The sequence below is a fragment of the Rattus norvegicus genome, chromosome 6, assembly GCF_021556685.1.
Source record: "Rattus norvegicus strain SHRSP/BbbUtx chromosome 6, alternate assembly SHRSP_T2T, whole genome shotgun sequence".
NCBI lineage: Eukaryota > Metazoa > Chordata > Mammalia > Rodentia > Muridae > Rattus > Rattus norvegicus.
In genome coordinates this window covers 103992705-104008595 of record NC_141539.1, presented here as the reverse complement: position 1 = coordinate 104008595, position 15891 = coordinate 103992705, and the positions used below count along the sequence as shown (strand labels likewise).

Here is a 15891-nt window from a genome sequence, read left to right as displayed (position 1 = left end):
GTGATGGGACAAAAAATAAAAACATTTCAAAAGACTGACATCTCTTTGGATCTATTCTCTGATAACGATGGAACTATAAATCAGTTATGCATTCTTTAAAATCACCAAACAGGTGAAAATTAACATATTTTGAAATAATCCATGAGTTAAAGATAAAAGTGACAACAGTAGAAAATATTGTAATAAAATAATAAATAAAGATGTAGTTAACAAGTTGCTTATAAGAAAATTATTATGACAAATGCCTACATTTTAAAAGAGGAAAGGCTTAAAGATCATGTAAGGTTAAGACTTCAGAAGTTAGAACATGTGTGAATTAAGGTCAAAATGAGGGAAAAGTGATTTAAATAGAAAAGACAAAAGAGACAGAAGCTATCTTGAGTTTTCTAAAGTAATCAATCTTGAAAACAGTTTCTAAACAATTTCTACAAAACAGACTAATGGGGTTTTCCCCCACATTAGGGAAAAAACAGTTTTCTTGAGATAATATAGTTTACATGCCATACAGTTTACTAATTTAAAATATATGAATCCACTGTTTTTATGGTTATAGAATTCTGAATTAACACCATAATCAATATTAGAAGATTTTCCACCCTCTCCAGTAGTGATCTGAATGAGAATGGCCCTCACAGTCTCATAGTTTGAATGTTTGGCTCCCAGGTGGCAGAACTATTTTAGGAAGAATTAAGAGGTGTGGCCCTGGAGGAAGAGGTGTGTCACTGGGACTGTGCTTTGAGGTTTCAAAAGCTCACACCAGGTCTTGTCTGTCTGCCTCAAATATAAGCTCTCAGTTACTTCTCCAACACCATATTTGTTTGCTATGCTCCCTACCACAATGGTCACTGACTTAATCTCTGAAACTGAAAGCAAATGTTGCTGTGGTCATGGTGTCTCTTCATAGCAACAGAATAGTAAATGAGACACCACCTAAGACTGTTTATAATGTAGTAGCCATTAACCTTGTTTTCCAATGCCTAAGCAATTACTAAGCAATTTATGTCATGCATCAGATATGTCTGATCTGGACATCCTAAATGTTTGGAATCATACAACTTGTGGTCTATTGAGTCTCAGTTTTTTTCCAAATGGCATCTAGTATTTTTAGGTTTATCCCTTGTTGTATTAAGCATTGGTACTCATTCTTCTTTACTGCCTGTTTTTGAAGATGTAACAAAGTTACAGGAATCAAAACAGTATGGAATCAGTCTAAGTGCAGAATATAATCCAGAAATAAAAGTGCCAACACAGGGCTGGAGAGATGGTTCTGCTCTTCCAGAGGTCCTGAGTTCAATCCCCAGCAACCACATGGTGGTTTACAACCATCTGTAATGAGACCAGATGCCCTCTTCTGGTGTGTCTGAAGATAGCTACAGTCTGAAGATGAGCTACAGTGTCCTCATATACATAAAATAAGGAAATCTTTTTTTTTTTCTTTTTTAAAGTGCCAACACAGTGACTCAACAGGTAAATGAGCTCACTTACCCAGAGGTAAGGAGGCAGGAGAGAGAACCAACTCCACAAAGTTGCCCTCTGACCTCTACATGTGTGCTGTGGCCCATGTATATCCCCACCATTATGCAAATTACATACATATAAACTATATGTTCTGTGCCAAATAACATCACACATATACAAACTATATGTATTGTGCCAAAAAAGATAGTCTTACTGCACAAAGATTGTTGGAATAATTTGATATCTATATTATTTAAAAAACAAAGCTTCCCTGTCACATTACACTAAGACTATGAATAATTTAACCAAAATACACAAGCTAGAATATTTAAGGAGAAAACACAGAATAATGACCTTATAATTTTCTAGACATGTATAAAATTCACTAGCCATAAGAAAGTGAAAAAGTGAACTTCATTAAAATTAAACATTTCTCTGGCAGGGTATTATGGCACATGGCTATATTCCCAGCACTTGGGAGGCAGGGACAGGCAGGAGGATTAATAGTTTCATATCATTCTGAGCTACACAGATGATACTGCCTTACATCCAAATTAAAGCAAACCAAACAAAAACTTACTTCTCCCATCAAAGGATGTAGTTTATATTTAAAAAAAAAAAAAAAAAAGACAGAGCTGGGAGTGGAGTGATTGTGTATGACTTTAAACTTAACACTGAGGAGACATAAATAGGTGGATCTCTATGAGTTCAAGGCCACCCTGGTCTACATAGCAAGCTTCAGGCTATTTATCTCTAAAACAAAGAAACAAAAAAAAAACCCAAACAAAAAGCAAACTGCGATCTGGAGAAAGTAACTGTAATAAATACACGTGCCAAGGGGCTACCAATACAGCTCAGTGGGTAGAGGTCCTTGCTCTGCAAGTCTTCTGATCGAAGTTCAATTTCTGGGACCCATGTAAAGGTGGAAAGTGGAAGGAGAGAACAAGTTGACCTCTGACCTTGACATCCACATCATGGCACACAGGCACCCACTTACACAAATGTACACATACCTACACACAGGAAAAATAATTCTAATAAATAGACAAGCAATCTAACTTTAAAAACATGACAAGGCTTGAGGCCTGCACAGAAGAATATGCTCAGATGCTCACATGAAAAGACTTACATTATTTTTCAGGAAAACGCAGATGAAAACCATATGTATAACATGATCTCCATCAATACATCCAGCAAATATCTAAAATAATTTAAATACCCCTGCTCCTCTATCTGTTCCAGATCATGTACAAAAACAGAGAAAAAACAAAACAGGGTTTGGGTGAAAAAGCACTCAATTCTGGAACCCCGCAAATGTGGAGCAGCTAACGAGAAGTCCGCTAAGACCTTTGGAGGGGGAAGGAAGGAGACAGCCATGTTGGTGTATATGGAGAGTAAAGGCATTTTACAGCATTCTGGAGGGACTCATAGATCTGAGGGCAGCAGTGGCAGTTTTGGGGCAAGTGACACACACAGAACAATCAGCTTGACAGCTGAGGCTGTGAGCTTTGCAGCTCTAGCAGGTCAGGTGAGGGCAAGTCTTGCTTGGTATCAGTGGTGACCTAGCACTGTGACAAGTTTACCTTTGGATTCTTGCCTTCCTTGGCTAACAACGCCCGAAGTCTCTCTTGTGAAGGTGGTGCAATGAAGATGATGTATGGTTTCAAATCTGAATTCCGGAGGGTCTTCAAGGACTGTAACGATATTTGGGTTTTAAAATAATTGCTACCATCGAACTATTTCTCAATAATATAGACTGTTAAGATATGTTTCTAAGCATTTCATCATAAATACTTCATAGTATGCTGAGATAGTATGTTCGTTCACAATAAATGTATTTAAATATAAATTCACATGTATTATGTTAGCCTAGTGTTCTAGATACTGAGGCAGAGGTAGAAGACAGTGACGGGTTACAACTGTATGATAATAAGTCTCTCATGCATTAGAAAACCACAGTGAAAGTCATCTTTGAGGAATTAGAATCCAGGCAGTTGCCTTTCTAGGTGAAGATACTAAAAAGCCAATCCAGAGAGGCAAACTTGCCCTAGAGAAGCCAAGCCCCCCACGAGAAAGCAGACTGCAGGGATTAGACCTATGGACTCACTGTCCCATATGCATTACTGCTGTACACGCTCCAACTGAGATGCTCTAGCAACTCGTTATATGCATATGCATGTTCTTTCCTAAATGAAGAAACATCACTGTGCTAAACTACTTCAAGTCTTGTGATAATATTTGTTAATCCAAATAAAGAATTCAGAAAGAATTAAATAAAAGTTTCCTTAAATAAAATGGCTGGAATAGCACAAACCTCTGCATCTGCTCTCTGGAATCCCCAAGCCAACCTCCCCATCTCCGCCAAAACCCAAGCAAACAAAGATTAAAACAAACACACACATAAACACACACACAATTGCGTTTTAGCAAGCCATTTTAGAGTCAGTGTCTGTCTATGTACATCTACTTAATGCATACTTGATTCTGTGGTTTGAATTGGTATCAGTAACAGATCAAGCACATTAATCAAAACTCTATGTTAAAGCTGAATTGTTATAAAAAGCAGGTTTCCATGACAAACAATTTTTGAAACTTCAAATTTTAACAGGCATCTTTTAAAATAGGAATCTAAGACATATTGGCTAGTAATTCTGTTTGGCTTACTCTGTCAACAGGTGAATCCAAGTTTTATCACTCAGATAACCCTGCGCCTTCACTGTGACACTTGTGAGCCTTTGAAACAATGGCCTTTAAAACCTAGGAACAACTTTCAAATTTTCTAATTTTTCTCAGATCAGAAACAGTATTTTCTGAAGACTTTTTAAGTATAGTTAGTACCAGAGTTTAGAGTTTCTAAAACATACATGTTGAAAGGGAGGGAGATTCAGCTACATATTTTGAGTTTATGAAGTGAATAGAAAATCATATGAGGACTTAAATAATTTGTCATTCTTGGACCCAACACAGTTTTCACTAGTTACTTTACAAAATATGCCCCGCAAGTTTAACACTCTAAAAACCACAATTCTGGTTGTACCTGTGCTCGAAGACTTAAAAGACATATTTTGCCAGAGTTGATTACTTGTCGTACAGAATCTATGCTGGTTCCATACAGGTTTTTCTCAAATTCACCATGTTCAATGAACTTGCCAGCTGCTATATCTGCTTCAAATGCTTGCCGTGAAACAAAGTGGTAATCTCTCCCAGCTACTTCGTGGTCTCGCCTATTCCGAGTTGTATCTAAGCAGAGGAAATCAGATAAAATAATAAACACAATGGGCAGAAGGAATGGATCAGTGCTTAAGAACGCTGATCTTTCTAGAAGATCTGTGTTCAGGTCCTGACACTCGCTGCAGGGAACTGCCTGTAACTCTAGCTCCAGGGTATGTATATAGCGGCCATCTTCACAGGAAGTACACTATAATACAGTGTTCCCCCAATGCATCTATAAATAAAATAAATAAATCCTTAGTAATAATAATGATAAATAAATATGGATCAATATGGAGAAGAGGAATAATCAACCCAGGAAGATTTTTTATTTTATATCACAAATGAAACAATGAATTGAGGAAATGTTAAGGGCCCACGTGTTTAGTACTGTTGCTATGATGACATGAATAAAAATTATCAATAATATTTTAACAGTTAATTTTAGTTACCTTGATCCGGTTTGTTCATACTGTCAGACACTGTCATGTCATCTTTCCTTAAAGTTTATTTCTGTTAGAGTAGGTACCATGGAATCGTAAAATTGTAATTTCTATCTTCAATATCACTTTAAAGAATCAGGAATTGTGTTTCCTTTGCAATAGGGAAAGAAGCCTAAACTGTAATTTATTTAGAAACTCCCTTAGTACCATACACTTAGGAAAAATTTAAATTCCTTAAGAACTACCTTTAATAAAAATTTGCCAACAAGTTTGGTTAAACAAATTTCCTTTTCTTGACACTGACAATACTGTGCCAATAAAAGCCAATAAAAGGAACATTTTCCTGTGTAGTTAAGATTCTGAGAAAAGTGTGTCCAACTTACGAGGAACTGCAGATGCAAAGCGGTCTTTTTCTTTGTTCATGAGTCTCTGGCGCAGTTCATTCTGGCCACAGTTCTGGGGACCAATCAAGATGATAGGTCTTTTCCTATTTGCTGGCTGATGGTAAAGTGACATTTCTTCATACGTTAAGATCTCTTCATTGTCATAATCTTTGGAAAAGGAAAGAGTTAAGATTTTAGATACAATTAATGTCATGTCATAAAGATGTGCTTTTACATAAAATAATGAAGTTTTGTTGGTACTTTGTGTTTTTGAGGTAGGAGCTTGTTCTGTAGCTGGGTTAGCCTCAAACTTGTAATGATCCTCCTGTCTCAGCCCCCAAGTACTGGGATTCCAGGTATGTAAGCACCATGCCTAATTAAAATACCGAGTTTGCAGTGAGTACTACACCAAGCAGACTGCCAGGGGACACGCTCATGATAATATACTTCATTTTCATAAAGACTCCAGGTAATAGGACTATATAATGGAGAGGAAGAATGGATAAACGTTCGCACACGATGGTCACATAGAATATGTGAGTGAGAGTGCTAGAGTGCTTGGCTGATTCAATTTTAGATTCAGTAAGTATATAGAATATCTAATAATTTAGCTGGGTGGTGGTGGCAGCAGCAAAGGCCTGGTGGATCTCTGAGTTCAAGGCCGGCATGGTCTACAGAGTGAATTCCAGAACAAACAGGGCTATCTTTAAAAACAAACAAAAAGAGTATCTAATAATAAAACTTTCTTTGTTAGTTTAATGCTGCATATAAATGCAGAGAGAGTATATCTTGTCTATTGTGTGAATGCATCACCTGTTACTTAAAAAGCCTATGGCCTATAGCTTAGGTAGGAAGCAGGTCAGATATCCAGGAAGCAAAAGAATTCTGGGATAGTGTCAGGTATAGGAAATTCACCCAGGAAGATGTGACAAGACAGATATGTGCTACCTAAGTGCAGGTTACTAGCCATGTGGCAGAATGGAGATTAAAATAAATGAGTTATTTTAAATTAAGATCTGGTCAAAGAAGAGCGCCTAGTTACATAGCTCAGGTACTGGTAAAAATATTTTGAATTTGAGTCTTGTTTCTGGGAACATGAGGATGGGAAGAAGGACCAGAAGTAACTTCTACACATAAGTGCTTTACATTCTTTAGAAATGAGCTGTGCAGATTTAAACAGTGCTCCTGATTTTAAACAGTAGTGTTCCTGACTTTAAACTGGCTTTTCTAGTATGTACCAAAGCAGAACTAAGAAATTCAAATGCAAGGAAGATCAATCAAGAAAGTAATGCATCCAGAAAATAAGATTGAATTCATAAAAATGGTAAGTGGTGGTGATGCCCAACTAGATTGTACGTGCACCAATCAGGGAACCTGCTGTCCCAAGTGTTAGAATTCTGAGATCTGGATTTTGAGAGATGTTATGACTTTAAAACTTTCTAATCTTAGCACTCTGTCAAGATAAATAAATATCCCTGTATGCTGGCCTCAGCAAGTAAGTAGTGTTCTGTAGAATGACCCGCCTCTCTGACTTAAGATACTATAGACAAATTATTCATGTTTTACCTAAAAAACATTTTTATGTGTGTGTGAAAAATTGTTAGTTGAAATACCCAACAGCAAGGAGCTAGACCATGAAGAGACCACCTCCAATAGGTAGACATAGCCTCCAGTGAAGGGATGAGGCCACCAACCCATCTTAAAATTTTTAGCCCAGAATTATTCCTGTCTAAAGGAAATGTAGGGACAAAAATGGAGCAGAGGCTGAAAGAAAGGCCTTCTAGAGACCTTTCAGCTATGATCCATTTCAGCTGCAGACACCAAACCCTGACACTATTGCTGATGCCAAGATGTGCTTACAGACAGGAGCTGGTATGGCTGTCCTCTGAGAGGCTCTGGCAGTGCCTGACTAAGACAAAAGCAGATACTCACAACCAACCATTGGCCTGAGCCCAGGGCCCCAAGGGAAGAGTTAGGGGAAGGGCTGAAGGAACTAAAGGGGTTTGCAACTCCATAGAAAGAACCACACCATCAACCAACAGAGCTCCAAGGGACTGAACCACCAACCAAAGAGTATACATGGGCTGGTCCACGGCTCCTGCTACATATGTAGCAGAGGACTGCCTCATTTAACGTCAGTGGGAGAGGAAGCTTGATGTCCCTGAGAAGGGGGATAATAGAGAGGTGAGGCTGGAATGGGAGCACCCTCTTGGGGGCAAAGGGGAGAGGGATGGAAAGTGGGTTTGCTGAAGGGAGACAGGGAAGGGGAATAACATTTGAAATGTAAATAAATAAAATGATTAATAAATAAAAAAACGTTAGTGGCAAGTAATTTTGCAGTCAACTTAAAGAGGAAAAAAAAACCTTATAGACAACCTTTTAGCGGTTGTCATAAGTACAACCGCTATTCCTGACATTAGAACTTACCATCATTTTTATTGGCGTTATATAAAACCTTTTTCCTCTTCTTTTTATTCTTCTTTGCACACCATAGTTTTCCTGTTGATCAATCAAAAATAGTTATAAACACTGTATCTGGTTCTTTAAACAATGCTATTTTAAGAGGAAACTGTACAGAACTTCTGGGAACAGGAAGATAGGGGCATTCAAGCTGCAGGAGCCCTGCGGTCCAGATTGCGCCTGGATTTGAACGGACCCGGTCAAACAACTCCTTGCACCCAAATGCCGTGGGAGGGAGAACTAGACCTTCAGAGGGGCAGACACACCTGGGAAACCAGAAGACACTACTCTCTGCCCACATTTCTGACTCTAGAGGAAAACGCCTAGTGCCATTTGAGCCCCCTGTGCACAGGGACCCAGGAGGAGGAGGGGCAGGCCCTTCTGGTTGCTGCCCTCACGGAGAGCTGAAACCTAGCTCTGAGAAGCAACTTCAGGCCAGAGACCAGAGGTAAGACCAACTTTTCTACTCCAAGAGACCTGCCTGGTGGACTCAGGACACATTCCCACAGGAATAGCTGAAAGCCAGTGGACAGGAAGGACTACACGCCTGAAAGCAGAACACTCTGTTCCCATAACTGGATGAAAGAAAAGAGGAAAACAGGGCTACAGCACTCCTTACACACAGGCCTATAGGATGGTCAAGCCACTGTCAGAAATAGCAGAACAAGGTAACACCAGAGACAACCTGATGGGGAGAGGCAAGCGCAGGAACCCAAGCAACAGAAACCAAGACTACCCAATCCTCCAACCAAAGAAAACACTGAATATCCAAACACACCAGAAAAGCAAGATAAAGATTTAAAATCACATTTGATCACGATGATGGAGGACTTTAAGAAAGACATAAAGAACTCTGTTAGAGAAATGCAGGAAAACAGAGGTAAAAAAGTAGAAGCCCGTAGAGAGGAAACACAAAAATCCCTGAAAGAATTACAGGAAAACACAATCAAATGGGTGAAAGAATTAAAAATGGAAATAGAAACAATAAATAAAGCACAAAGGGAGACAATCCTGGAGATAGAAAACCAAAGGAAGAGAACAGGAGCCGTAGATACAAACATCACCAACAGAATACAAGACATAGAAGAGACAATGTCAGGAGAAGATTCCATAGAAATCATTGACACAACTGTCAAAGATAATGGAAAATGGAAAATGCTACTGGCCCAAAACACAGGAAATCCAGGACACAATGAGAAGATCAAACCTAAGAATAATAGGTATAGAAGAGAGTGAAGACTCCCAACGCAAAGGACCAGTAAATATCTTCAACAAAATCATAGAAGAAAACTTCCCTAACCTAAAGAAAGAGATACCCATAACCATACAAGAAGCCTACAGAACTCCAAATAGATTGGACCAGAAAAGAAACTCCTCCCGTCACATAATAGTAAAAACACCAAATGCACAAAACAAAGAATATTAAAAGCAGTAAGGGAAAAAGGTCAAGTACATATAAAGGCAGACCTATCAGAATCACACCAGACTTCTCACCAGAGCCAATGTATGAAAGCCAGAAGATCCTGGACAGATGTCATACAGACCCTAAGAGAACACAAATGCCAGCCCAGGTTACTGTATCCTGCAAAACTCTCAATTAACATAGATGGAGAAACCAAGATATTCCATGACAAAACTAAATTTACCCAATATCTTTCTACAAATCCAGCCCTAGAAAGGATAATAAATGGTAAAGCCCAACACAAGGAGGCAAGCTACACCCTAGAAAAAGTGAGAAAATAATCGCTTTGCAACAAAACAAAGAGAAGATAAGCACACAAACATAATCTCATTTCCAAATACAAATATAACAGGAAGCAACAATCACTACTCCTTAACATCTCTCAACATCAATGGACTCAATTCCCCAATAAAAAGACACAGATTAACAAACTGGATAGGTACTGAGGACCCAGCAGTTTGTTGCCTACAGGAAACACACCTCAGAGACAAAGACAGACACGACCTCAGAGTAAAAGGCTGGAAAACAACTTTTGAAGCAAATGGTCTGAAGAAGCAAGCTGGAGTAGCCATTCTAATATCAAATAAAATCAATTTTCAACCAAAAGTCATCAAAAAAGATAAGGAAGGACACTTCATATTCATCAAAGGAAAAATCCACCACAATGAACTCTCAATCCCAAATATCTATGCTCCAAATACAAGGGCAACATAAATAAAAGAAACCTTACAAAAGCTCAAAGCAAACATTGCACCTCAAACAATAATAGTAGGAGATTTCAAAACCCCACTCTCATCAATGGACAGATCTGGAAACAGAAATTAAACAGAGACATAGACAGACTAACAGAAGTTATGAACCAAAAGGACTTAACAGATATTTATAGAACATTCTAACCTAAAACAAAAGAATATACCTTCTTTTCACCACCTCATGGTACTTTCTCCAAAATTGACCATATAATCGGTCACAAAACAGGCCCCAACAGATACAGATAGATCGAAATAATCCCTATCAGACCACCACGGCTAAAGCTGGTCTTCAATACCAATAACGAAAGAACGCCCACATATACATGGAAGTTGCACAATGCTCTACTCAATGATAGCCTGGTCAAGGAAGAAATAAAGAAAGAAATTAAAGACTTCTTAGAATTTAATGAAAATGAAAGTACAACATACCCAAACTTATGGGACACAATGAAAACTGTGCTAAGAGGAAAACTCATAGCTCTGAGTGCCTGCAGAAAGAAACAGGAGAGAGCATATATCAACAGCTTGACAGCACACCTAAAAGCTCTAGAGCAAAAAGAAGCAAATACACTCAGGAGTAGAAGGCAGGAATAATCAAACGCAGAGTTGAAATCAACCAAGTAGAAACAAAAAGGATGATACAAAGAATCAACAGAACCAAAAGCTGGTTCTTTGAGAGAATCAACAAGATAGATAAACCCTTAGCCAGACTAACCAGAGGACACAGAGAGTATGTCCAAATTAACAAAATCAGAAATGAAAAGGGAGATATAACTACAGAATCAGAGGATATTCAAAAAATCATCAGATCGTATTACAAAAGCCTATATTCAACAAAACTTGAAAATCTGCAGGAAATGGACAATTTCCTAGACATATACTAGGTACCGAAGTTAAATCAGGAAAAGATAAACCATTAAAACAACCCCATAACTCCTAAAGAAATAGAAGCAGTCATTAAAAGTCTCCCAATCAAAAAGAGCCCAGGTCCAGATGGGTTCAGTGCAGAATTCTATCAGACCTTCATAGAAGACCTCATACCAATACTATCCAAACTATTCCACAAAATTGAAACAGATGGAGTACTACTAAACTTCTATGAAGCCACAATTACTCTTATACTTAGACCACACAAAAACCCAACAAAGAAAGAGAACTTCAGACCAATTTCCCTTATAAATATCGACGCAAAAATATTCAATAAAATTCTTGCAAACAGAATCCAAGAACACATCAAAACAATGACCCATCATGATAAGGTAGGCTTCATCCCAGGTATGCAGGGATGGTTTAATGTATGAAAAACCATCAACATAATCCACTATATAAATAAACTGAAAGATAAAAACCACATGATCATTTCATTAGATGCCGAGAAAGCATTTGACAAAATTCAACACCCCTTCATGATAAAAGTCCTGGAAAGACGAGGAATTCAAGGCCCATACCTAACATAGTAAAAGCCTTATACAGCAAACCAGTAGTTAACATTAAACTAAATGGAGAGAAACTTGAAGCAATCCCACTAAAATCAGGGACTAGACAAGGCTGCCCACTCTCTCCCTACTTATTCAATATAGTTCTTGAAGTTCTAGCCAGAGCAATCAGACAACAAAAGGAGATCAAAGAGATACAGATTGGAAAGGAAGAAGTCAAAATATCACTATTTGCAGATGATATGATAGTATATTTAAGTGATCCCAAAAGTTCCACCAGAGAACTACTAAAGCTGATAAACAACTTCAGCAAAGTGGCTGGGTATAAAATTAACTCAAATAAATCAGTAGTAGCCTTCCTCTACACAAAAGAGAAACAAGCTGAGAAAGAAATTAGGGAAAGGACACTCTTCATAATAGTCCCAAATAATATAAAATACCTCGGTGTGACTTTCACCAACCAAGTGAAATATCTGTATGATAAGAACTTCAAGCCTATAAAGAAATAAATTGAAGATCTCAGAAGATGGAAAGATCTCCCATGCTCATGGATTGGCAGGATTTATATAGTAAAAATGACCATTTTACCAAAAGTGATCTACAGATTCTATGCAATCCCCATCAAAATTCTAATCCAATTCTTCATAGAGTTAGACAGAATAATTTGCAAATTCATCTGGACTAACAAAAAGTCCAGGATAGCTAAAACTATCCTCAACAATAAAAGGACTTCTGGGGCAATCACTATCCCTGAACTCAAGCAGTATTACAGAGCAATAGTGATAAAAAAAAAAACTGTATGGTACTGTTACAGAGACAGGCAGATAGATCAGTGGAATAGAACTGAAGACCCAGAAATGAACCCACACACCCATGGTCACTTGATTTTTGACAAAGGAGCCAAGACCATCCAATGGAGAAAAGATAGCATTTTCACCAAATGGTGCTGGTTCAACTGGAGGTCAGCATGTAGAAGCTTGCAGATCAATCCATTCTTATCACCCTGTCCAAAGCTTAAGTCCAAGTGGATCAAGGACCTCCACATCAAATTAGATAGACTCAAACTAATAGGACAAAAAAAGTGGGGAAGAATCTTGAACACATGGGCACTGGAGAAAATTTCCTGAACAAAACACCAATGCCTTATGTTCTAAGATCAAGAATCGACAAACGGGATCTCATAAAACTACAAAGCTTCTGTAAGGCAAAGGACACTGTTGTTAGGACAAAACCACAACCAACAGATTGGGAAAAGATCTTTACCACTCCTACAACTGATAGAGGGCTAATATCCAAAATATACAAAGAACTCACGAAGTTAGTCTGCAGGTAGACAAATAACCCTTTTTAAAAATGGGGTTCAGAGTGAAACAAAGAATTTGCAGCTGAGGAATGTCGAATGGCTGAGGAACACCTAAAGAAATGTTCAACATCTTTAGTCATAAGGGAAATGCAAATCAAAACAACCTTGAGATTTCACCTCACACCAGTCAGAATGGCTAAGATCAAAAACTCCGGCAACAGCAGATGCTGGTGAGGATGTGGAGAAAGTGGAACACTCCTCCATTGTTGGTGGGATTGCAGACTGGTACAACCATCCTGGAAATCAGTCTGGAGTTTCCTCAGAAAATTGGACATTGAACTACCTGAGGACCCAGCTATACCTGTCTTGGGCATATACCCAAAAGATGCTTTAACATACAACAAAGACACATGCTCCACTATGTTCATAGCAGCCTTATTTATAATAGCCAGAAGCTGGAAAGAACTCAGATGCCCTTCAACAGAGTAATGGATACAGAAAATCTGGTACATCTACACAATGGAATACTACTCAGCTACTGAAAACAATGACTTTATGAAATTCATACGCAAATGGATGGAACTGGAAAATATCATCTTGAGTGAGGTAACCCAATCACAGAAAAACACACATGGTGTGCACTCATTGATAAGTGGATATTAGTCCAAATGCTAATTTATCATTTTCTATTAATTCCACATTGCAGACAGATATGTAATATTTTCATCTTTTCTTACATATAAAGATAACAAATTTAGCCTCTTCTATTATTCCTTCAATGTTTACACCTTTCCTTCACAGTCCCAGTATGTAAATTCAACATGGTTCCAGGTGAAACCCTAATTGCTTTTACTAATACAAAAGTAAAACCAATGTAAGTGCAAAACCAATGTAAGTGCAAAACCAAATGTAAATGTCTAACCTGATTTTTCTGGCTCCTTATCTTCTTCTATAGTTTGCTTCATGGCTTCCCTTTGCTGCTGAAAACTTTTCCCTAGTAACACAAAAAGAAAAAACAAAAGGATAAACATATTTGTAATCAAAGAGAAAATAGTGGAAGTAATTTTTCATAATGCCTTCCAAGCCCTTCTGCCAATACAAGACAGATGTGTCCCCTTTAAAGAGAAGTTTTTTTTTTTTAATTATATGTACGTCTATGTGGGGTGTGTGCAACATGGACACTGGGAACCAAACTCGGGTCCTTCAGTATCAAGTCTCCGCCATGAGTCATCGTTCTAGTCTGAGCCTTCGAGGGTTTGTTGTGACCCTGCTCATCAATCTAACCATATGTATCACTTACCACTTATTATAAAAAGATAACAATAACAGTATCAGGAAACTTCATAGTTCACCTTTAAAAAAGCTTTCAGTGAACATCACTATGTGGTACTGTGTTGTACCATGCTGGGACATGTAATGGTTCTGGTCACCAAGGATTATCTCAAATCACACACAGCAATTCTAGACATGAACTTTCAAATAGTACACAGGCATTCACCATGTTCTGATTTCAACACACTGCGATTCAACACACTCATTTGTATTTATTATTTATAAATGTGATAATGATTTATTCCATTACTACCTTTGTTACCAATGACACAAATAAATAGACAACACATTTTTCCTCAATGGATTAAGATTTTTTTGTTTTGTTTTTTGAGACAGCATCTCCTATGTAGCTCTGGCTGTCCTAGAACTTGCTCTGAAGACCAGGCTGGCCTAGAACTTACGGAGACCCACTTGCCTCTGCCTCCTGAGTGCTAGGACCTGGAAAATGATATATTTTTATTTCGTGTGCACTGGTGTTTTGCCTGCATGTATGTCTGGGTCAGGTGTCAGATCCCCTGTTACAGACAGCTGTCAGATGCCATGTGGATACTGGAAATTGAACCTGGGTCCTTTGGGGGAGCAGTTAGTTCTCTCAACCAGAGCCTTCTCTCTAATCTCTAATGGATTACAATTTTAATGTAAGAGATTTTTTTAACATGATCAACCTTCGTCTTCTCAGTTCTCTATCTTAAAATAACCTAGGGGAGGAGATGCAACAGATTTTGATTCCAGGCCTCTGCATGTTCTAACACTGTGCTGAGCCCTCAGTCCTTTAAATGCTTTCAATCTTGTCTCTTACCTGGAACAAGTCCAGCTAGAGGCTGATTGTCTTCGTCTCCTTCTCTATAGGCCTGCCACCAATTCGGATCTTCTTGACTAATCACATGAAGTATATCTCCTTTTTGAAAAGATAGTCCTAACTCTCGACAGGGAACATAAGGGTCATCTGAGGGGTCATAGTCAAAATGAGCTTTCACGTGGATCTGAAACATAGAAAGGGTACAAATAAGAGCAAGAATTATAAAACAGTAAAACAAAATATCCAGTACAAACGTAACCTATGTGTTCTACCAGTGCAGGGAAATGAAATGACAGGACATTTAGTTAAGCAACAGCACTTTAGGGCAGGATTTGTTTAAGCTTATCTACTGACATCTCTGTAGACTAGAGAGAAGTAGTTCAAACTGGGTGACTGTTAACAGCTGACAAACTGAGATACAAAGCTGCCTCAAAAGCAAGGCAACCAGAATAGAAGCGGTCTGACCTGTGAAAACAATGATTCTCAGTAAGGCACGCAGCTTCTAAACCACTACTATGAGAAAAGGTAGATTAGTGTCACTAGATCCTATGTAAACAAGTGTCAGCTTTCCTGGGGCTGTCATAGCCAACTGATTTCATGACCAGTGTAACTGTGCCTTAACTGCTTAGTGTTTCTTTTAGAAGTGCATATAAGTAGCATGTTCCACACTGAGAAATGATCTAAATCAGGATGATCACTGGGAAAAAAAATTCTTACTTTATTTGACTGAAAACTATTCGATCCAAAAAAATATGAAGGAATTAGGTGTTTCTAGAAATGAAGAAAATGTTTATGGGGTGTGTGGGGTCGATTACAAGATGGACAGGAGCTAAAGGGGACATAGATAGGAATT

General features: G+C 38.2%; 1 protein-coding gene across 5 annotated transcripts in view; it reads right to left on the bottom strand.

Annotated features, from left to right (window-relative positions):
- Pals1 (protein associated with LIN7 1, MAGUK p55 family member) overlaps window positions 1-15891 on the bottom strand; it is a 98664-nt gene that overhangs the window by 5210 nt on the left and 77563 nt on the right. For all 5 annotated transcript variants that reach the window (XM_087553269.1, XM_087553271.1, XM_087553270.1 and 2 more), the window contains 6 exon segments: window positions 15039-15222; window positions 13830-13901; window positions 7922-7993; window positions 5495-5662; window positions 4496-4698; window positions 3042-3152 (listed from right to left, as the gene is read on the bottom strand). In XM_087553269.1, the coding sequence (XP_087409395.1) occupies window positions 3042-3152; window positions 4496-4698; window positions 5495-5662; window positions 7922-7993; window positions 13830-13901; window positions 15039-15222 (810 nt within the window).